Source organism: Spea bombifrons, chromosome 11 (assembly GCF_027358695.1).
Source record: "Spea bombifrons isolate aSpeBom1 chromosome 11, aSpeBom1.2.pri, whole genome shotgun sequence".
In the NCBI taxonomy this organism is placed as follows: domain Eukaryota; kingdom Metazoa; phylum Chordata; class Amphibia; order Anura; family Pelobatidae; genus Spea; species Spea bombifrons.
The window spans coordinates 33,187,616-33,208,002 of record NC_071097.1 but is presented as its reverse complement, the minus strand read 5'-3'; the positions used below and the strand labels follow the sequence as shown (position 1 = coordinate 33,208,002).

Below are 20,387 nucleotides of genomic sequence, written 5' to 3'. Positions count from 1 at the left end.
AATTGTGAATAGCTTTGTCCTGATCGAGATCGGCATTCCACCACGGGTACAGTATAGGCCGAAGGGAACATAAACTCTTTTTCCATTAACAATTCTATTTGTTTTTCCTTTGTTTTCAGAATTCTAAAAGCTTTATATTATTAGACAAAAGAAAATGTACCTCTGAGGACGAACCGTCCCCTGTGAGAACTTTACATGTATCAGTAAAGCGCAGAAAATTGTGCATTTTCGTATTAAGATTTTTTAAAAAAAATTAAAAAACATGTTTAAAGATTTTTCACTTAAAAATTAGATATATTTCATATTACAGACAAAGGTACAGCAAAAAAAGTTTTTTGTCACCGAAATTACATCTAGCCAGAGATGAGCTGGTCTGGGAAGTAATTGCCCCAGGGCCGGTTCTGTTCTCCAAACAGTGTCGGCCCGCTTGCGGTCGTGCGGTTCAATGGGGGTCACATAACGCAATGTTACATGACCGCTTGGTGGTTATTCTGAAGGCAGGTTGTGGGCATTGGTGAATGAATGAGAGTTAGAGTGAGTGAGTGTGTAACGCGGTAGTCATACTTGTTTGTACGTAAGTGTGCTTGCATGTGTGTGACATTTACAGCTTGAAGGTGCCTTTAGCCTCCAACTTCTTTTATATTTACTTAAATACCAAAATACTTTATGTGTGAGATACGGAATACTAGATAAAAGTATAATTTGAACGTTTGATAAAGGTTGTTAGCTAAATTACAGAAATCTTAATGTTTTTATGTATATCACATAGCACCACACACTATTGATACAATCAATCATTAATATATACAGTATTAATATATATATCATGGGCACTATATGAAATATATAGAAAAATTTAATTGGACTAAAATAGCCTGTCATCCAATCACCTTTTACTATACATAACGAATTGTGTATTCATATTCCATATCCTGTTTCCTTAACAATACCACATGGGTATTCAACCATTCACGTTATCCTAGCTCCATTACTGTTTGTAGTCTGAAACCTGTAATTTCTTCAGTTCTCATTCTGTAATTCTACCTCATTTTACAATTAATAAGATTTCATGTCAGGGGTGGGGGGGTGGGGTCCTTTAATGGTATATAAATACAGCCCCTGACTGCCTCCAACCCAGCATACCTTATAAGATCATTTCATCGACTCTGCTCCTTGAAGAACGTGTCTGAAGAAATGAAGTATCTTATTCTGATTGCCCTGGTGGCTCAGAGCTTTGCTCAACTGCCATTGGGACCCGGTAAGTTTCTCTAATAGTTTGTGGGGTATACTGATATATACTGATCTGTTATCAGACCACAGGACATAGGACACATGCATAGCTACCAACTGTCCTGAATTTTCCAGAACATGTCCTTCCTGTTGGCTTTCCTGACAAATTTGCATGCATAGTCTCTGAAACATGGACGCAAACATGGGTTGGAAGTGGGACGTTTTGTAGGCAACACTAGAGGCATGAAATGGTTGTCATCTACAGGTTGAATGCAATGTGAGGATTGGTTAAGTGATTCTTACATTCATCCAGGGCTAGCTCCAGTTGCCATACCCCCAGGTCCTTGTAAGCGGAGTAGTGGTTTGGTATTTTTGCAAAACCCTTAAACCTTCTTTTTTTCTCCATAGGTCCTGGTAATGGCCCGCTTCCATTTGGTTTTCCAAATGCACCACTTGGCCAGCCTTCATTCAGCATCCCAGAGGGGCCGCTACCCCCATGCAATATCTCTAGAATCCTGCCACTTTTATTCAATGCTTCAGGGGCCCCACAACCTCTATTAAATCAAATTTCTGGAATCCTGCCACTTTTATTCAATGCTTCAGGGGTCCCCCGACTGCCCTTAAATATCTCAGGAATCCTTCCGCTTTTATTCAATGCTTCAGGGGCCCCACAACCTCTATTAAATCATATTTCTGGAATCCTGCCGCTTTTATTCAATGCTTCAGGGGTCCCCCGACCTCCATTAAATATCTCAGGAATTCTGCCACTTTTATTCAATGCTTCAGGGGTCCCCCGACCACCATTAAATATCTCAGGAATCCTGCCACTTTTATTCAATGTTTCGGGGGTCCCACAACCTCTATTAAATCATATCGCTGGATTCCTGCCACTTTTATTCAATGTTTCAGGGGTCTCCCGACCCCCATTAAATATCTCAGGAATCCTGCCACTCTTATCCAGTGCCTCAGGTGTGCCCAGACCCCCTTTTAACATCTCTGAAATCCTCTCAGTGTTACAAAAAGTCTCAGGGGTTCTTAAACCCCCATTTAATGTCTCGGAAATCATGGCGCGTTTATTTAATGCCTCAGCTATGCCCAGACTTCCCTGCGATATCTCTGGAATGGCCCTACCCCTACTCAATGCCTTAGCAGCAGACCACTCACGCGATACCTCGACCCGTGTGCAGGACACTAAGTCATCTTTAGTAAATGAGTTTATGAACTTATTAAAGGGACTACAAAGTCCTCAACGTAGATCTGTTAGAGCTGCTTTTGGTCCCTCGCCACCAAGATCAAGCAACCCCCCACCACTTAAGGACAGACAAAGCAACCCACCTCCTTTTGGAGGAAAACCTCATGGACCTGCCAGACCCAATCTGGAGAACAATGTTATTGCGGTAAGTCTGTCTGTCTATCTATCTATCTATCTGTCCGTCCATCCGTCCATCCATCAAATCACTGTTTCCATGGTCGACTGATCTGTCTAATAGTTCCTCTTCCTAAATTAAAAAAAACAGTGTTAGATAAAAAGGTACAAATTATTCAATGATTTATTTTCGGCACATTAAAATATAGCTGTTTTATATTTTCCAAGGAAATATTTTGTCAATATTACTTTTAATATGTATGTAACATGTATTTGACATATACTTTGTGCCAGACAAAAGGCACAGATCTTACTGGTACATCTAGAACAGGGAAGTGGAAACAAGATAAAAAAAAAAAACAAGTAGAAAAGGAAGAAATAAACTATTACTATAAAATATAGCCCTTAAATACACGCTTTACAGTAAAAAATATTTAAACTTTTTTTTAAAATCACTTTAAATATCTGTAGCTTTGAATGCATGAGAGATGAGAGAGAGATGATAGAGAAATAAATATATAGGTTATGGTGGGTAAAGGTGATGGAAACTCTTCCGCTTACATTAAAGGGGTAGTAGAAGTATTATTAAACGCTCATCTACAGACACCAGACAAGCCAGAAGGCTTGTTTTTCCCTCAGAAATCTCATGCAGCTGTCACAACCACAAGGGATTCTGGGTAGGCACATGCAAATAAGGTCAACAATAATCACCTTTTGCCTCTATATCCACTTTATACATGGATCCCTTGAAAGTAATTAACTGTACAAGACAGCCTTTGACAAAACTCGGGTAAGAGGTGCAGTAGCCAGATCACCACTCATTGATAACTGTTTTTTTTTTCTTCTGTGGGGGACCACCCGGATCCTACCAGAAAGCCAGGGCCCAGCAGTTCCCCCTCGAACTGCTGTGGGGGGACTGCCCAGATCCTGCCAGAAGGCCAGGGCCCAGCAGTTCCCCCTTGAACTCATGTGATGGACCACCTGGATCCTGTCAGAAGGCCAAGGCCCCGCAGTTCCCCATTGAACTTCTGTGAGAGACCAACCATCCCCCTTGATCTGTGCAGACTTCAGATGCAAAAGCACTGAGGGTTTATTTTGTCAAATATTGATCAAGCCTGCTTTTAGGGGACTTGTCAGCACAAAACTGTGAAAGTAGCTTCATACTTGAGGCTTGGAGTAGTACGAGAAATACCATTACATAAGTTATGGTGGGTAAAGGTGATGGAAACTCTTCCGCTTACATTAAAGGGGTAGTAGAAGTATTATTAAACGCTCATCTACAGACACCAGACAAGCCAGAAGGCTTGTTTTTCCCTCAGAAATCTCATGGTGCTGCCACAACCACAAGGGATTCTGGGTAGGCACATGCAAATAAGGTTAACAATTATCACCTTTGCCTCTATATCCACTTCATACATGGATCCCTTGAAAGTAATTGCCCGCTGTACAGGACACCCTTTAGGCAAAACTCAGGAAGAGGTGCAGTAGCCAGATCACCGCTCTATGGACAGCTGTTTCATCCTTAATGGGACTCGTCAGCATGAGGCTTAATACTTGAGGCTTGGGCAAAAGGTGATAATTATTGACCTTATTTGCATGTGCCTACCCAGAATCCTGAGGGAACAACAAGCCTTCTGGCTTGTCTGGTGTCTGTAGATGAGTGTTTAACCCCTTCAGCACCGGGACGTACCTGGTACTTCCTGGTTACTGGTCACCGGTAGACCGGGACGTACCAGGTACGTCTCCTCCAAAAAACGCCCCCACATCACCACAATCGCGGTGATCGTGGAGGCGCTGCTGCTGCTGTCTGCCCAGGAGTTCTGGGCAGACAGCACAGCCTCTCTAAACCCGCCCCCAAGCCTACGATCACTCCCACGGAGTGATTTTGTAGGCAGAAACAGCGATTGCAGAAAGATCTGCAATCGCGGTTTCAGCTGCCACAGGCAGCTTCAGGGAAAGGGGGGGGGGGGGGGGGGGGGGTGTTGAATGGGTCCCCACACAAGTGTGGGGGCCTGATCCAACACCCCCCTGCTGCCTGATCGCTCCTTGAGAGCGTCAGTGCAGCGTTAACCCCTTCAATGCCGCGATCGCGGCATTGAAGGGGTTAATTTCCGTTTTGTAGGGGGCTCTGCTGCTGGTGGTCTGCCTGGAAACCCAGGCAGACCAGCAACAGCAAAAACGAGCCCAAGAAGTCCTCTGATCAGTCCTGTAGGACTGATCAGAGAGACTCCTCCCCTACAATCTCCAGTCTGTTGGAGATTGTGTCCCAGCTGCCAGAGGCAGCTTCAGGGACAGGGAGACGGGGTTCTTTGGTCTCCACATGAGTGTGGAGACCAGCCCCCCCACCCTCACCCTTCCTCAGTTAACCCCTACCCCCCCTCTTCCTCAATTAACCCCTTCAATGCTGCGATTGTGTATGACCCCCATCGCAGCATTGCAAGGGTTAATATTAGTCCCCACAAGCTTGTGGGGACTAAATACCAGTCAATGCTGTGCTTCAATGGAGCATCAGCATTGAAAGTGTTAAAAAAAAATGTAAAAAATAATAATAATAAAAATTTTTTTTTAAAAAATTAATTTAAAAAAATTAATAAAATAATAATAATAAAAAAATAACAGCACTGACCTGAAAGTCCAGGGTGCTTCCAGGTCAAATGCTGGGCTGATCAGATCGCTCCTGGCCAATAGGAGTGATCGGATCATTATGGCAGCCCACGGATGACCCTGCTCTACAAAGAGAGAGGGGTCATCTAGGGTAATTATGAAAAAACACAAATTATTAATAAATGAAAAAATCATAATTATTACCTGATCACTTGTCGGTGACATTTTAAGTCGCTGATTATTGATCGTTCTCCGTGATTGATGTCAGCGGCCTAAACCTGTCACTTACAAGTAATCTGATGAAAAAAATATTTTAAAAAATGTAAATGCACATGTTCCAGTTTTGCCCTCATAGCTTCCTAAAAAAATGCATGAACCATGCATGTGAGGTCTTGTTGGACTCATGGGATGTTGGTGAACAAAATGTGGTGTTTTCTTCCACTGTTGCACTTATGGTGTGCAAGAAATTCAGTGCAACATTGAAATGTATGCGTTAAAAATGCAATAAAATAATGTCCCTGTGAAGTTTGGCAGACATCAGTGAAGAAATGGCAGGCTGAAAACTGTCAAAACTACCCTAGTTGAACACCTTGACTTGTCTACTGTTCATAAATATATACTTTTATGGGGTAATTTACAGTGGGGGGCTTCCAAAATGTCCCAAATGGGATATGGGCCCAGGAAACCAATTTCTGAAAATTCCAAATGTGAAAACGAAAATGCGCATGTTCCAGTTTTGCCCTCATAGCTTCCTCAAAAATTGCATGAACCATGCAGGTGAGGCCTTGTTGGAACCGGGGGATGTTGGTGAACACAATTTGGTGTTTTTTTCTGCAGTTGCACATATTCTATACAAAATATAATATAAAATCTAAAGCAACATTGCAACATATGCAAAAAAAACAAAAAAATATAAAAATACCTCAAAATTTGGCAGCAATTGGCGATAAAATCCCTGTTTGAAAAGTGTCAAAATGACCCTAGTTGTACACCTTGACTTATCTACTGTTCATAAACATATAATTTTGGGGGGATAATCAGTATCTGTGACAACTATTGCAGTTATTAGACTACCATGCCAAGTTTGAAAAAAATTACATTTCAAAAACGTAATGCATGCCTTGCAATATTTTCCCCTATACTGGTCAAAATAGATAAAAATCCTGGCCATGTTGGGTGGTTTCCAAATCAGGACAACTTAATGAATATATTTGGGATAATTTTTTCCCATTGGTTCAATGTGTGTACAATTTGTATGTATACAAAACTGTAAAAAAATGTGTTTTTTTTCATTTCCCCCCCACTTTTTCCAGTTTATTTCAAATAAAACAATGTACTACCCAGCTTAATATGGTTTCAAATGAAAGCCCTACTTGTGCTGAAAAAAACAATATATGATTTGTGTGGGTGCACCACTTGATAAGAGAGAAATTACAGTTGAAGAAAGACATGGCAAAAACACAAAAACGGCTCCGGTCCTTTAGCGACACCCTAGCTTAAAAATCCCGGTCCTGAAGGGGTTAATAATGCTTCTACATACCCCTAAATTTTAGTGGAAGGGATTTCCATCACCTTTACCCACCGTAACTTATGTTACGGTATTTCTTGGTTACCTCAAGCCTCAAGTATTAAGACAATATCACAACCTCATGCTGACAAGTCCCATGAGTGGTGATCTGACTATTGCACCTCTTCTTGAGTTTTGTCTAAAGGCCGTCCTGTGCAGCGGGCAATTACTTTCAAGGGATCCATGTATAAAGTGGATATAGAGGCAAAAGGTGATAACTCATGACCTTATTTGCATGTGCCTACCCAGAATCCTTTGTGGTTGTGGCAGCACCATGAGGTTTCTGAGGAAAAAAACAAGGATTCTGGCTTGTCTGGTGTCTGTGGATGAGTGTTTAATAATGCTTCCACTATATAAATATATATATATATATATATGAAATGCAGTGTTTTGTGAACTCTTTTTTTAGGTTAATAATACCAATCGTCAGGGACACCCGAGGTTTTGTTACCCTGGAATGTAATAATTAAAATGACAATGAAAAAAAAAAAGCAAATCATTTTAAATATTTTCAGCAGGGAAACCAAGGAGAGAAGCCTAAGCGTTTTTCCAGGGAGATTCCTGCTAAGGTCGGTGTCAGAGCAATGCCCACCGGTCTACCAAAAAATTCACTAAAACCTCTGCGACAGGAAAATGTTCAGCAGATAAACCGTGGAGAGAAACCTAAGGGCATTTTAAGAGAGATCCCTGTCAATGGCGGTGCCAAAGTAATACCTGCTGGTTTACCTGAAGATGGCGTGAAGGACATTCCACCTAAAGGAAGGCAAAGGCAGTAATGGTATGTTTAAGGAAAAATAAACATTTTCAGACTTTGCCAAATTATCCATATCTAAATGTATTAGATGACATGATACTTTCCTATATTTAAGTATGTTCCCACATTCCGTGATAGAGGCCACTTGTTATACTGTGAATACATTCCAGATATTTTATTCAATCAACCACTTTCCATACTTGTCCAATGCTATGTATGAGATTTAACACATTGGAGAAAAAAAGGAAAGGACCTAGTGTGAGATTTATGGAAATCTTGAAATTCACCAGGGTCAAGTCCCGGTACACTTGTAATATTTAATCAAGAATGCTTGCAGATTCTATGGTGCATATCAAGCTCTTCCATAGTTACGTGTACAGTCATGCTGTCACAGGGCATTCAGTAGGCCGAAAACTCCAGTTCCTTCCTTTTTTCCAGCAAGCACAGAGCCCAATTAAGGCATTGTGGGATTCAAATGGGGCAAGCAGTCCCAATTAGAGACATTAACTTGGACAACAAACAGAAGGGACATAACCCTGCTTATCCTAATGAAATTTAGTAGAATTCTCAGCTTTGCTGCATGGAGGACAGCACAGCCCTTTATATATACATAATAAGGGCACATCATCCAATTGAATACATTAGCACGCAATATTAATGCATAGCTGTGCACCTAATCATACTTACCTTCTATTCCACACTACAACGTAGTACTAAAAAATTTATGACTTATTTTACATGAGTGGAAAGGCAGGTTTGTCATTTTCCACTACAATGTGCATTGTTTAGCTACTGTTTCTGGAACTGTGGCTTTCGATAATATCAAACCTCTTTCCTTTTAGAAAGAAGAGAAGCAAAGCATGAAGATACCTACGTGGATTTTTGCCTGGCCTGCGAAATTACCTGTTTAGTAGGAAATGCAAATAAAGTAGTTATGAAAATGCAATTGTCTTGAAGATTTATTCAAATATTTTAATATATGAGGTTTAAAGGGGGTGAGGACAAGTAGACTGAACACAATAATATTAATACCTTAAGACAAGTGGGAACAAGAATCATTATATCACAATAAAACATCAGGTTTGAGGTTGTTGGTTGGGGTAGGAATACAGATGCAAGGATAAGAGCATTGAGATTAAGTACCCCTCTTTAAGACAAATAATGTTATATAAGTTATGGTGGGTAAAGGCGATGGAAAACCCTTCCACTAAAATTAAGGGGGTAGTAGAAGCAATTATTAGACACTCATCTACAGTCACCAGACAAGCGTTGTTTTTCCCTCAGAAATCTCATGGTGCTGCCACAACCACAAGGGATTCTGGGTAGGCAAATGCAAATAAGGTTAACAGTAATCACCTTTTGCCTCTATATCCACTTTATACATGGATTTCAGTACAGTAATTGCCCGTTGTACAGGACGGCCTTTATACAAAACTCAGGTAAGAGGTGCAGTAGCCAGATCACCGCTCATGGACGCTTTTTGTTTTGCGTGCCGTGACGGCCTTGCCGCTAATTCAGTAACGTGATTGAGATCACACCAATGTAATAAGCGCTAGTGAGGGAAAGAGGGAAAGAGGGAAAGAGGGAAAGAGGGAAAGAGGGAAAGAGGGAAAGAGGGAAAGAGGGAAAGAGGGAAAGAGGGAAAGAGGGAAAGAGGGAAAGAGGGAAAGAGGGAAAGAGGGAAAGAGGGAAAGAGGGAAAGAGGGAAAGAGGGAAAGAGGGAAAGAGGGACAGCCTGATAATGCTACCGGCCTGATGCTTGAGGCGTGGGGTAGCACGAGAAGTTCCATTACATAAGTTATGGTGGGTAAAGGTGATGGAAACTCTTCCACTTAATATTATGGGGGTAGTAGAAGTATTATTAAACACTCATCTACAGACACCAGACAAACCAGAAGGCTTGTTTTCCCCTCAGAAATCTCATATTGTTGACCTTATTTGCATGCGCCTACCCAGAATCCCTTGTGGTCTTGTGGTCTTGATAAAGTTATAATACATACAGAGTTAGCTGATGTACTTTGTACAGTTTATCATATAATAAAGCAAAGTTAGGTATGACTACATTAGAAAAAGAGGTCTCTGCCCTCTAGAGCCTTCCGGATTTCCTTAAAGGATAAACATTACGCAGGGGCAGCGTTTCTCGCAGGAGACACTTGCCAATTCTGGCTCTTCATAATCAATAATGAGCATACCTGGGAACTTCTTAGCTGCGGCTACCTGGACCCTTCCCTTGTGGGACGCGGCCAGGACTGCCCACCAACATCAGCTGGTGGTCCCACTTACGTTGGTGGACGACGGTGGGCTGGAAGGGGAAAATGGGCACTGGGAGAGAGTGGGGCGTGATTTTGGGCCATGAACCGGAGACAGGGTGAATCGGAGACACGTCTTGGAACTGGTTTAGTTATTTATGGTAGCTACAATGATTACACTGAATATCTTTCAGTTATCTGCAGTGTACACACGGCATTTAAAACGCATAGCCGGCGAACGAGGCTCCCAAGCACATTATTTCTGGTCTAGTTCATCTTTTGATGATGGAATCTCACGTGGTTGTAAAGTTCACGAAATTCATTCAATATAATTACACACACCCTTGAAAAATGTATATAGAGTATATGTTATAAACTTCTAGCAACTGCTCCACATTCTGCACATAAGGGAGTTCCCTTGTCCTCCTAGGGCAAGAAGGAGCCCGGATAGAAGAGTGCCTGAGCCAAGGGTGGCACTCGCTGCCTGGACCAGTGAGTGAGTGTTGTCTCGTTATTCCAGAGCCTGGCCCAGCTGAGTCTGCCATGTGTAACGTGGACCTGGTCAGTCAGTCTGGATCAGAAAAGCGTAGCCAGAGAAAGCCCTTTATCTGTTACCCAGAGCTGATCATCTGCCTGCTCTTTAGACGTATTGATGGATTGTATCCTGTGTATCCAGTTTCTTTAACAAAACCACACAGAGACTCACGTGGCCCTGCCCTCACTTTTCGCTCTGTCATTCTCACCTTTCCACCCTCCTCACCTGCTCCGGTAAATCGTAAGACGTTCTGTCACGGGAGGAGTGTCTCTTTAAAGGGATTTAAATCAAGACGGCTTCATCCTAGCACAGACCAGACCAGCGATTGAAAGGACACCTTGGGGGGGAAAAAAAGATTCAAAGGACATGAAGTATCTTATTTTTCTTGCTCTGGTGGTCCAGGGCTTCGCGCATTTAGAAAACCGACCTGGTAAGTTCCTGGTTTACAAAGCCAGGGGGATCACCTACGGTAAAAAATTACTTTTTAAAAAAAAAATCAAATTTCTTTTTTTATTAATATTGTTTAATTTTGTTTGCACCCAACTTCTTTTTTTCCCCTGTTTGTTCATAGGACAACGTGGTCCTGGTAAAGGCCATGAGAATCGGCCACCACCCGGTGCCCTTCCAAATTCTCTCCCTAGCCGACCCCCATTTAATATCTCCGAGGTGCCCCCATCTCCACTTAACATCTCGGAAATGTCCCCATCTCCACTCAATATCTCAGGACTACCTCCATTTAAGAATTCATCTCACGAACGTGATGAGCACCATATAAATGATTCTAAGCCACCTAAGGAAGGTAGTTTTAACAACAATAAGAAGGGACAACTCCCTCCCCGTAGGCCCATTAGGGCAGTCTTTGGTCCCGTGCCCCCTAAATCAAGCAACCCCCCACCCCTTAAACAAGGGCAAAGTAACCCACCACCACTCAGAGAAAAACCCGAAGGAACCGCCAGACCAAACTTTCAGAGCAATTTCGTTGCCGTGAGTATAATAATAGCCAATATGTGTTAATTCTGCATTTTCAGATCTATTAATATGAAGTTTAATATAATTTTATGCCATAATCTTAAATATAAAACTGCTGTGGGTATAGCTATTAGTAATCTTTATAAACTGTGTTATAAAGTCAGATGTACTTTCTTAAGACATCTTTTTATTGAGTTAAATTCATTTTTAGATGTAATGTAAGGACATTTTACTGAGAGGTCGGTAGATAAGTGGAACAGCCTCCCAGCAGAGGTGGTAGAGGTTAATAGAGTGAGGGGATTTAAACATGCACGGGATAGGCATATGGATCCTGAATCAAGACAAGCACTGAGTCACGTCTATCATACTTATTTAGGGCAACCGAGGGGAGAAGCCTAAACGGTTTTCTAGAGGAATTCCTTCCGATAATGGTGGTCGAGTATCGCCCACTGGTTTACCGAACAATTCTGGAAAGCCTCTAAAAGACAATGGAAGCAGACCACCGAAACCAGAAGACATTCCACCCAGAGGAAGGCAACCTGGTGTCTCTCGTAGTCCACCTCAAGGAAAGCCAAGAAAATGGTATGTCTGGAGTTTTTTCTCCAAATATTTTCTACCGGCTTTTGCTTACCTACCATCCCTATATGGGTTTACTGTTAATATTAACATATATATATATATATATAAGCACAATATATTTTGCTTGTACTAATGCTACACTTATGACTGTTACAGAAATTAATCCTGATGTTCCTTTACTTTTTAGAGAGAAGATCAGTAGACAAGAAGCCATACTGATTTTTGGAATTCCCGTAACCACTCCTTGGTTGGTGAAGTTATAGTGTCAAGTACAAAATACAAACATAAAATCAAATACAAAATAAAGTGATGAAAGAAAAAAAATTGCTGTCTTTCATTTTTATGACATTATATTAAACACACACCGGATGATATGGTAGGCAATGGAGCTTTCATGATGGGATTCCTCCTTTAACCAGGGGTGTCTATTGAGAATCTATATGGTGGGCTCGAGTTAGGTTAAAGGAGGCTGACAGGGTGTGGGATGAATGGAACCAGTTTGATATACGGCGCTACAGAATCTGCTGGCGCTATATAAATATACGTAATGTAGTTTACCTAAATCATTTGATATCTGGCTGATCCCTCCAGGAACATCAACCCAGTTGCAAATCTTTGTGTCATCTTCTCATCCTACAGAGAAGGGCTAACTGCCGATATGCTTCCCGACAGGACTGGACAGTTGAAATGGTCCAATTATCTTTTTACCGAGCTGAGATAACCTATTCTTTTTTAATGGGCACATGAACCTACAGCACAAAAAATAAAAACATGGGGAACGCACAACTTAAAAAGCATAAATGGCGTACAAATTCAGATTCCCTGTGCGCTACTAGAATAATAATGACCAATAAGCACACAAAACAAAGCTCAAAGAAGTTGGCGGCTGCCATTCAAGAAACACCTAATTAAGGCATAAGTATTGGGGATTCCGTCACACTATATGGCCATTTATTGCTTAGGCAGCCGTGGAAGTACTGCGTCCACGCAGGACCCTCATTAACCCCTTAATGACAAAGCCCGTACAAGTACAGGCTCAAAATGCATTGTTTTTAATGGGTTTAGGGACCGCCCATTGTCCTTAAGGGGTTAATGGTGTCCAGAGAAGGCTTTTTGCTTGGGAGTCTTAGTGTGTTAAGGTGTAGTGCAGTCCCATTGATTCTGCTCCTTTGCAAGCAATCTAGCCTTGAAAGATCATCTCCTCGCCCTACAGTGAAGGGCTAACTGCTGATATGCTTCCCGACAGGACTATTTTGTTGCCTTAGGACTGAGCGATGCATTGGTAGCTGAAGGGTTAATATTGTGGCTAAATGCCCCAGGGTCAGGACTGAATATTCCTGGAAACCCGTGTTTATGCTGAAGCATGCAAATATAGACGTTGGAGATTTCGCTCGCAAATCAGCCGTCGCTTTACCGTGGTTCAGTGTGTTTAAGCAAAATACCAGCGCTCGTGTAATTTGTACAGTAGATGGTTAGACAAATATACTTAAAAAAATATAAATGACACCTTATACGGGCAGGAGTTGTGCAAACCAGGGGAGATTTGCATTATACTTTATTGAATCAAGAAAAAAAAAGGTATTCCAGATTATTTTTATGGACATTTACCGTAATTAAAATTAGGATTTTGAGCATTTATCCTCAAAAATCTGATCCTGGTAAAAACATTTACAGAGATCTAAAATACTGTTTCCATAATAAAGAGGAAGCGCCTTGAGATACACGATTGCAATCTACTTACTACATACGTTGGTGGCGTTTTTGTTATTTTGCCAAGTTTTGTAAGTAAGGAAATGTCAAAATATTGAGATTTGTGAATGTGAGCTAGTACTACGTACAATGCGAAACCAAATACATTAAAAAACACATATAGCTTAAAAAAGGCTTACATTACTACACATAGCATATATACACTATATGGACAAAAGTATTGGGACACCTGACCATTACACCAACAGGGACTTTGATGACATCATAGTCTAAATACACAGACATTAGTATGAAATTGGTCCCCCCTTTGCAGCTATAACGGCTTCCACTCTTCTGGGAAGAATTGTGGAGGATTAATGTGGGAATTTTTCTCCATTCATCCAGTAGAGCGTTTTTGAGGCGTTGGTGTTGGACGAGACGCCCACCTCGCAATCTCCGTTCCGGTTCATCCCAAAGGTGTTGGACGGGGTTGAGGTCAGGGCTCTGCGCGGCCGGTCAAGTTCTTCCACCCCAAACTCATCCAACCATGTCTTTATGGAGCTTGCTTTGTGCACCACTACATGGACAAAAGTATTGGGACACACCTATTAATTATTGAAATTAGGTTTTGGGCCCCTTATTAATGCTTCAGCATACCAAGACATTTTGGACGATGTTATGGTTAAATTGTGGGAACAGTTTGGGGAAGACCCTTTTCTATTAAAGCATGACTGCGCCCCAGTGTTAGGATACAAAAGGAGCTTGCTGTTTAAAGAGATTTGGGCGGCAGGTCTATATTACCCTATGAAATTACAGAGGAATTCAAGAGTCTACCAGCCCCATGCAAATTATGAATATCATAATACCTAGATAAACATTAACATATCCAAAGCTTTCTTTTCACAGATGAATAAAAATTGTTGATCGCAGTTTTCCGGATAAGGAGTATTCAGTCTGTATAGTTGAGCGCACTTGGACGTTCTGCTTTCACGTAAATTAAAGCTAGAAATACAGAGAAAAATGAAAGATAATGAAAACTAAATAAACCCCCATCATAACCCCAAACACAGTTTATTAGAAAGTAAAATAAGTAGAGCACATTCTAACATTCTTAAAGAAGACTAAAGCAACGTAAAGGTCGGTTAATTTAAAGGAACCTCCTATTAAAAGACTATTAAAAGTGAAAACTCCTATACACCTGCAGTGACGTCACAGTGCCTCTAGAGGCAGGGAAGGGAAATGCAAGAAGAACAACAGATTGAAAAAGAATAATATTAAACAGGAACGGCTTTTACTGAAAGCAACCTCATAGAACAAGACAAAAAAAAACACAAGCGAAATATTCACAAATGTAATTATGTATGTATGTAATTAAATCTGAGATATTGAAAACCAGCAAAATGTATATATATATTTGATTTACGTGGAATTAACATAGTTTCTAACTTACAAACTATTTTAGAGCAACATTTAGGAGCAATATTCCGGTAAAACTCTCGCCATTAAATTATACAAAAAAAGACTTATAATATAACCCACATTATAACACCTGATTGATTAGCAGCAAAGGGGAAGAATTATCCAAATAAATTATACTTACATAGTGTCTACGGTATTATCTATCCATGTCCATTTCTCTCCACCTTTAAATTCCAGTCCAATCCAAACATAATCAAGAGAATGTTTCTTAAAGAGATTCGAGAGATCTTCCTAAAAACAACATACGAAACATTGTAACGCAGTCATATCATGGCGTACGAAGCGGAGCATTCTTCATATATGCATCCATGGTCCAGCGGCTGGCGAGGGGTCTGTTCCCTTGCCCCTTTATGCTCCTCACACATGGCCTGGGTGCTCCCCACTCCTCACACAAAGCCCTCTCCATCGGTGTGCTCTGACAACTGACCATACCATGGATTTGGGCATTTTTACTGTAAACTTTAAATCCCCTTGCTGTATTAACCTCTAACCTGCAGGAAGGCTTTCTCTATCATACTTTCAGTGAAATAAAACTTCATCACTTACCCGTTGTACAGCGCTGCGGAATATGAAGGCGCTTAATAAATAAATAAATAAATAAAACATTCTATCTAAGCCTTAATTGTATTGAAAGCGCCTCTTGGTTCCAATGACAGATTTCCATTATAAGATATATTTTTCACTGTACCATCTCTTCCTTGCGGTTTATCACCAATAGCGTCGAATTGCGATGCGCACAAAATCGTCTTGACGGTCCCCATGATAATTCCTCATCTGAGAGATAATAGCAGGTTCCATTTATATAAAGCCAGTTTACCGGGCAGAGCATGCAGGACGCTAAAAGGAAACACATGGAAACAATTCGATATAAACCAAATACACTATAGAATCATACAATATACATAAAGGATGGAGAGCTTTAAAGCTAGGATTAAATTAAAAAAAAATCACGTGTACCGAATAAAATAATGTAAAAAATTCGATTATGGATAAAGAGAAAAGTTACCATTTTGTGAATCTTTGCTTGTTAAACAAAGGCTATTTTTGATGTTCTTTAAGGCATTTGTCAAGTTTTCATTTTTAGCCAGGGTGTCTTCTTGTTCCTGATAGACCTGAATGACTGAATAAAAAGCACAAACAGTAAAAACAAATCATAAAAACAAGAAATAGATCCCTTCCCATCCAGTCTGAAGTCCTATAGTAATTTTTTTTAATGCCACCGGCGATAATTTGCACTACTTACGTAAAACAGACATAGCAACTAGGCCCCCCAAGAAGACAAAGCCCATAACACCTAGTATGATGGTGAGAACTCGCTGGCATAATGGTCTCTCCACTTGATGGTCAGTAGAAACTATAATAAAAATATTATTAAAAATACCAGGCATCAGATTCAGAAAATAAAACCAAGTTTTAAGAATACTTTCTACCTGTAAAATACCGTAAAAGAAAAAAAATATTAATTTCATGAAATTGGGCAAAAAAAAAATGTTTTTAAGGAACAACTGCCCAGAAGATAACATCTTTTGCACATTTTATTACCTCTTTTAGTTCTTTTAGATGGGCTAGATCAGATACTTAAAAAAAATCAATTCTGCCCAGAAAAAAATATGTATAAAATGAATTAATTAATTTGTACTAGTAAAAAAACACAGGAGCTCCTCAACTTGTAGGCCTCAAAGATGTCTACTCTTCCACAGACACAGATATGCCTTGGCGGCGTCTCCTTACCTTCGGAGTCCTTGTTCTCTGGTTTTAATGTGTTTAACGTGTGCCCTGTTTCATGATGAAACCTTAGGTCAGCGTAGGTGATTTCCTCGGTCATCGTCACAAACAAAAACAATGATGTTTTGTGGGAATGAGCTTCGGTTCTTCGGCGTTCAGATATCACATTCTGAAATAAATTAAAAAATCTTGTATGTTATAACTGTATGATCCATGTGATTGACCAATCTGGTTCCTGTTTCGAAAGCGTTGGAATCTAAGCGTCAAGGTTTGTGTTTCAACACAGAAGCCAGGCATTTCATAAAAGTGACGAATACTCTTATGAACGTATAAAGGCAGATAAATGTGTAATACCTTCGGTGAGTCTGCTTGAACATTACAATATGTTATAAACCTTCCTGCTAGAAGCCATCGGTTGTTGCTATACAACGTATAATGAGATCAATAAGATTCTTGCAGGCAGAGCTGGCCTTAGGCGTTGTGGCGCCCTGTGCGGACTACTCCTCTGGTGCCCCCCCTCACTACCCCCCCTGCCCCTTCAAACTACCCCCCTCAAACTACCCCTGGCCTCTGCCCCTTCAAACTAACCCCCCCCCTCTGCCCCTTCAAACTAACCCCCCACTCTGCCCCTTCAAACTACCCCCCACTTACCTTGTTGCCGGAGTCCTGGGGTGAGAGCGGGAGGCATCCGTCTTCACGCTCTGCTGCGGTGCCGGCACCGCAATTGAGTCACGGAGAGTAAGGGGCGCCGAGCGGCTGCTGAGAACTTCACGAGCAACCGCTCGGCGCCCCTGCCCGGGATTAAAGCATCAGGGTTTTTTTTTTTTTTTTTTAAACTTTATTAAACATGAATGATGTTAAATAAAGTTTAAAAAAAAAAAAAAAAAACAATGTTTCAAGTTAAGTCTCGGGCAGGCGCCCCTGCTACCATGGCGCCCTGTGCGGTCGCACAGGTCGCACACCCCTAAGGCCGGCCCTGCTTGCAGGAGAAGTTCCACTGAAATTTGTCTTTATTATCATTTTTAAAAGTTAAGAGGTATTACAATGTATTGAATGTTTTGTACTTAGTTGATACTTAGTTATTATGGCGTATGTCTGCATGCCAAGAAAAAGTTCGACTTTACCCCAGGAGACATTAATATAAAGTTCTTGACAAACGCCGCCTGAACTTGGTTTTATAAAATGTGCTTTCGTACGGAGAGCTCGCTTCAGCTGCCAGACTGAAATGTACGAAGGTAACGTGACTCTTTGTGTAATGAAACTTCATCCGTACGTTTATTGAATCAAATAATTGTGTTAATTGTAGGAACACTACAGAATATTTACTTACAAATTTTTGGTTATATATTCTGCATACATTCTAGTATATATATATATATATATATATATATACACAAATTTTTGGTTATATATTTTGCATACATTCTAGTATATATATATATATATATATATATATATATATAAGTTTGTTTTTGTATGTGTTTATAAATTGTTCTAATGAATGTAACAGCGCTGCGGAATCGGCCGGAGCTTTATAAATAAATTTAATGTAAAGTATATATATATTAATTGTGAATTTTATGTCTCCTTTCTCCATAACTACTTGGTGAGCTGTGAGATGATACCATTTTGTTGAGAGCTGTAATTTTTAGACAAAGTGTAACTTTATTCCCATTGAATTGTTTCTAATTTTATATATATATATATATATATATATATATATACACATATATATATATATATATATATATTATATTATTATTATTTTTATATTATTATTAATGGATCAATTGCTATTTACTGAATATAAACTAAACTGGCTGCCAGTGAATAAAGGTGTGTGCTGATTGTTCAATCGTTTGATAGTTTAGCATGTGAACGGCTATTCAAACACCCTTCCAACGCTTTCACACATTGCACATTGGCATGATCCGTTTTTGGGGCGGAATATGGGAGCGTCTTAATTGGGACTTTTATGTCTCCATTCTCCATAATTATAAACTACTTAGGAAGCTGTGAAATTATACCATTTTGTTGATATTTGGAATGCCATTTTTTAAATAATGTAACAAGTGTAACTTTATTCATGTAGGAGATATAGGGTTAAACTTCATGTTTGTAGTGTATGCAACCGCCCCAATATTCTTGAAACTAGCCCCAAGATGCTTGACCTTTTTTAAGAAAAAGATATAAAAGGTTTCGAGAAAATGTTTATCTTCAGAGCTTGCATATGACTGCTATGTAACCGGCACGTTCTCTCCGCAAATACATTTTCTTCCTGTTTTACCGAAAGTTTACTCATCGCCTGTTGCACTTTATTACGGAACGAGGAGTCAGACAGTTTTGCAAACATTCGCATACAAAAGTATCTCATTCATAGCTGAATTAAAATATGTTTTGTCTTTATTTTTTTTAACAGGCAAACAGAATCTAGACTTGCACAATGGAAGCAATAATTGTGCCACATTTATGTATATAGTGGGCTTCCATCATGATTATGGATATCAGGTGCTTCTCTCGGTTGTGTTCTCAGCTGCCTATGTACAGGTCATCGTGGTAAACCTGTTTATAATCACTCTTGGATGTTCTGACCCTCACCTTCAGAAGCCAATGTTCTTTTTCCTCTCTAATCTCTCCTTTGTTGACCTCTGCTTCAGCTCCGTCACTATGCCATGGACCACATACTCTTTCTTAACCAACAACAGAATTGTATCTCTCCAAGCTTGCGTCGCCCAAATGTATGGCTTTTTGTCTTTCACGAGTACGGAGTTTCTTCTTTTATCGGCCATGGCTTATGACCGTTACGTTGCTGTCTGCGACCCTTTGCACTACCTACTTTCCATGAATCGCCGGATTTGTGTCCTCCTGGTCGTATCCTCGTGGTTGGTCGGCTTCCTAGATACGGCTCCACATGCGTGGTTCGCGCTTGTCGCTTGTTATTGTGGATCCAACCAGATTAATCACTTCTTCTGCGATCTAACAGCTCTTTGGAAGCTTTCGTGTTCTGAGACTGAACTTATAGAAACCATCACATACGTAGAAGGGATATTTTTGGGCTTTGGTCCTTTTCTGTTGACCTTGACATCTTATGTTTTTATTGTGAACACTATCTTAAAAATTCAGTCTTTAAAAGGAAGACTGAAGGCCTTTTCCACTTGCTCCTCACACCTGACTGTCGTGATAATATTTTACGGAACCACACTGAGCATGTACATGCGACCAACCTCTATGTTTTCCCTGGAAGATAACAAAATGATCACTCTTATATACGTAATGGTCATCCCCTTGCTTAATCCTATTATATATAGTTTAAGAAGTAAAGATCTAAAGGAGGCTCTTTGGAGGACCTTGCAAGCAAGGTCTTTTAGGCAATAAAATGGCGCCACATACCTCCAAATAAATTGTGAATGTGATTTGATGTTTGAACATTAATATTTTCCATGAGACTAAAAATGAAGTTTTTTATCCTCCATCTGGTTTCTCCTCAGTTTGAACCCTGAGGCTCAGCAAACATTGTTATTATTATTTATTGTTTTATATAACACCATCAAATTCTGTAGCGCTGTACAGTGGGTAGACAGGACATATGATAACGATTTGACTTACAGAAACAACAGGTGAGGAAGCCCTGCTAAAAAGAG

The 20,387-nt window shown here is 40.3% G+C and overlaps 4 protein-coding genes across 6 annotated transcripts; 3 read left to right on the top strand and 1 right to left on the bottom strand.

The window, feature by feature from the left end:
* The first annotated feature begins 1,119 nt into the window (after nucleotides 1-1,119).
* Nucleotides 1,120-8,467, top strand: LOC128468422 (uncharacterized). Of its 3 annotated transcripts, XM_053450147.1 has the most exons (5): nucleotides 1,120-1,258; nucleotides 1,639-1,773; nucleotides 1,837-2,627; nucleotides 7,283-7,545; nucleotides 8,364-8,467. In XM_053450147.1, the coding sequence occupies exons 1-4, from the start codon at nucleotides 1,195-1,197 to the stop codon at nucleotides 7,541-7,543; spliced, it is 1,251 nt and encodes a 416-aa protein (XP_053306122.1). In that variant the 5' UTR covers nucleotides 1,120-1,194; the 3' UTR covers nucleotides 7,544-7,545; nucleotides 8,364-8,467. The 3 variants fall into 3 exon arrangements, with proteins under 3 accessions (XP_053306122.1, XP_053306121.1, XP_053306120.1); XM_053450146.1 differs by having other exon boundaries at nucleotides 1,639-2,627; nucleotides 7,286-7,545; XM_053450145.1 differs by having other exon boundaries at nucleotides 1,639-2,627.
* A 2,111-nt stretch (nucleotides 8,468-10,578) lies between these two features.
* LOC128468424 (basic salivary proline-rich protein 4-like) lies at nucleotides 10,579-12,177 on the top strand. The gene is made up of 4 exons (XM_053450148.1): nucleotides 10,579-10,735; nucleotides 10,877-11,289; nucleotides 11,651-11,856; nucleotides 12,041-12,177. Coding segments are annotated over exons 1-4 (684 nt in total). The 5' UTR covers nucleotides 10,579-10,671; the 3' UTR covers nucleotides 12,042-12,177.
* Nucleotides 12,178-14,408: 2,231 nt separating this feature from the next.
* On the bottom strand, nucleotides 14,409-16,846 carry LOC128468302 (C-type lectin domain family 5 member A-like). The gene is made up of 5 exons (XM_053449991.1): nucleotides 16,753-16,846; nucleotides 16,028-16,141; nucleotides 15,710-15,858; nucleotides 15,143-15,252; nucleotides 14,409-14,544 (listed from the first exon to the last, which is right to left on the bottom strand). Exons 1-5 carry the CDS (start codon nucleotides 16,844-16,846, stop codon nucleotides 14,409-14,411), a joined length of 603 nt encoding a protein of 200 aa, XP_053305966.1.
* Nucleotides 16,847-17,971: 1,125 nt separating this feature from the next.
* On the top strand, nucleotides 17,972-20,121 carry LOC128468301 (olfactory receptor-like protein OLF1). Its single transcript, XM_053449989.1, has 2 exons — nucleotides 17,972-17,981; nucleotides 19,166-20,121. The coding sequence occupies exons 1-2, from the start codon at nucleotides 17,972-17,974 to the stop codon at nucleotides 20,119-20,121; spliced, it is 966 nt and encodes a 321-aa protein (XP_053305964.1).
* Nucleotides 20,122-20,387: the final 266 nt, after the last annotated feature.

What these genes read in the sequence shown, in the direction of transcription:
- LOC128468302 (XM_053449991.1), bottom strand. Translation starts at nt 16,846, where the DNA reads ATGACCGAGGAAATCACCTACGCTGACCTAAGGTTTCATCATGAAACA. An exon ending in AGAGAACAAGGACTCCGAAG is followed by an intron (nt 16,142 to 16,752) that starts GTAAGGAGACGC and finishes CTTTTTATTCAG; the next exon opens with TCATTCAGGTCTATCAGGAA. An exon ending in AAGCAAAGATTCACAAAATG is followed by an intron (nt 15,859 to 16,027) that starts GTAACTTTTCTC and finishes GTTTCCTTTTAG; the next exon opens with CGTCCTGCATGCTCTGCCCG.
- LOC128468424 (XM_053450148.1), top strand. Translation starts at nt 10,672, where the DNA reads ATGAAGTATCTTATTTTTCTTGCTCTGGTGGTCCAGGGCTTCGCGCAT. An exon ending in GCATTTAGAAAACCGACCTG is followed by an intron (nt 10,736 to 10,876) that starts GTAAGTTCCTGG and finishes GTTTGTTCATAG; the next exon opens with GACAACGTGGTCCTGGTAAA. An exon ending in TTCAGAGCAATTTCGTTGCC is followed by an intron (nt 11,290 to 11,650) that starts GTGAGTATAATA and finishes ATACTTATTTAG; the next exon opens with GGCAACCGAGGGGAGAAGCC.
- LOC128468422 (XM_053450145.1), top strand. Translation starts at nt 1,195, where the DNA reads ATGAAGTATCTTATTCTGATTGCCCTGGTGGCTCAGAGCTTTGCTCAA. An exon ending in TCAACTGCCATTGGGACCCG is followed by an intron (nt 1,259 to 1,638) that starts GTAAGTTTCTCT and finishes TTTTCTCCATAG; the next exon opens with GTCCTGGTAATGGCCCGCTT. An exon ending in TGGAGAACAATGTTATTGCG is followed by an intron (nt 2,628 to 7,282) that starts GTAAGTCTGTCT and finishes AAATATTTTCAG; the next exon opens with CAGGGAAACCAAGGAGAGAA.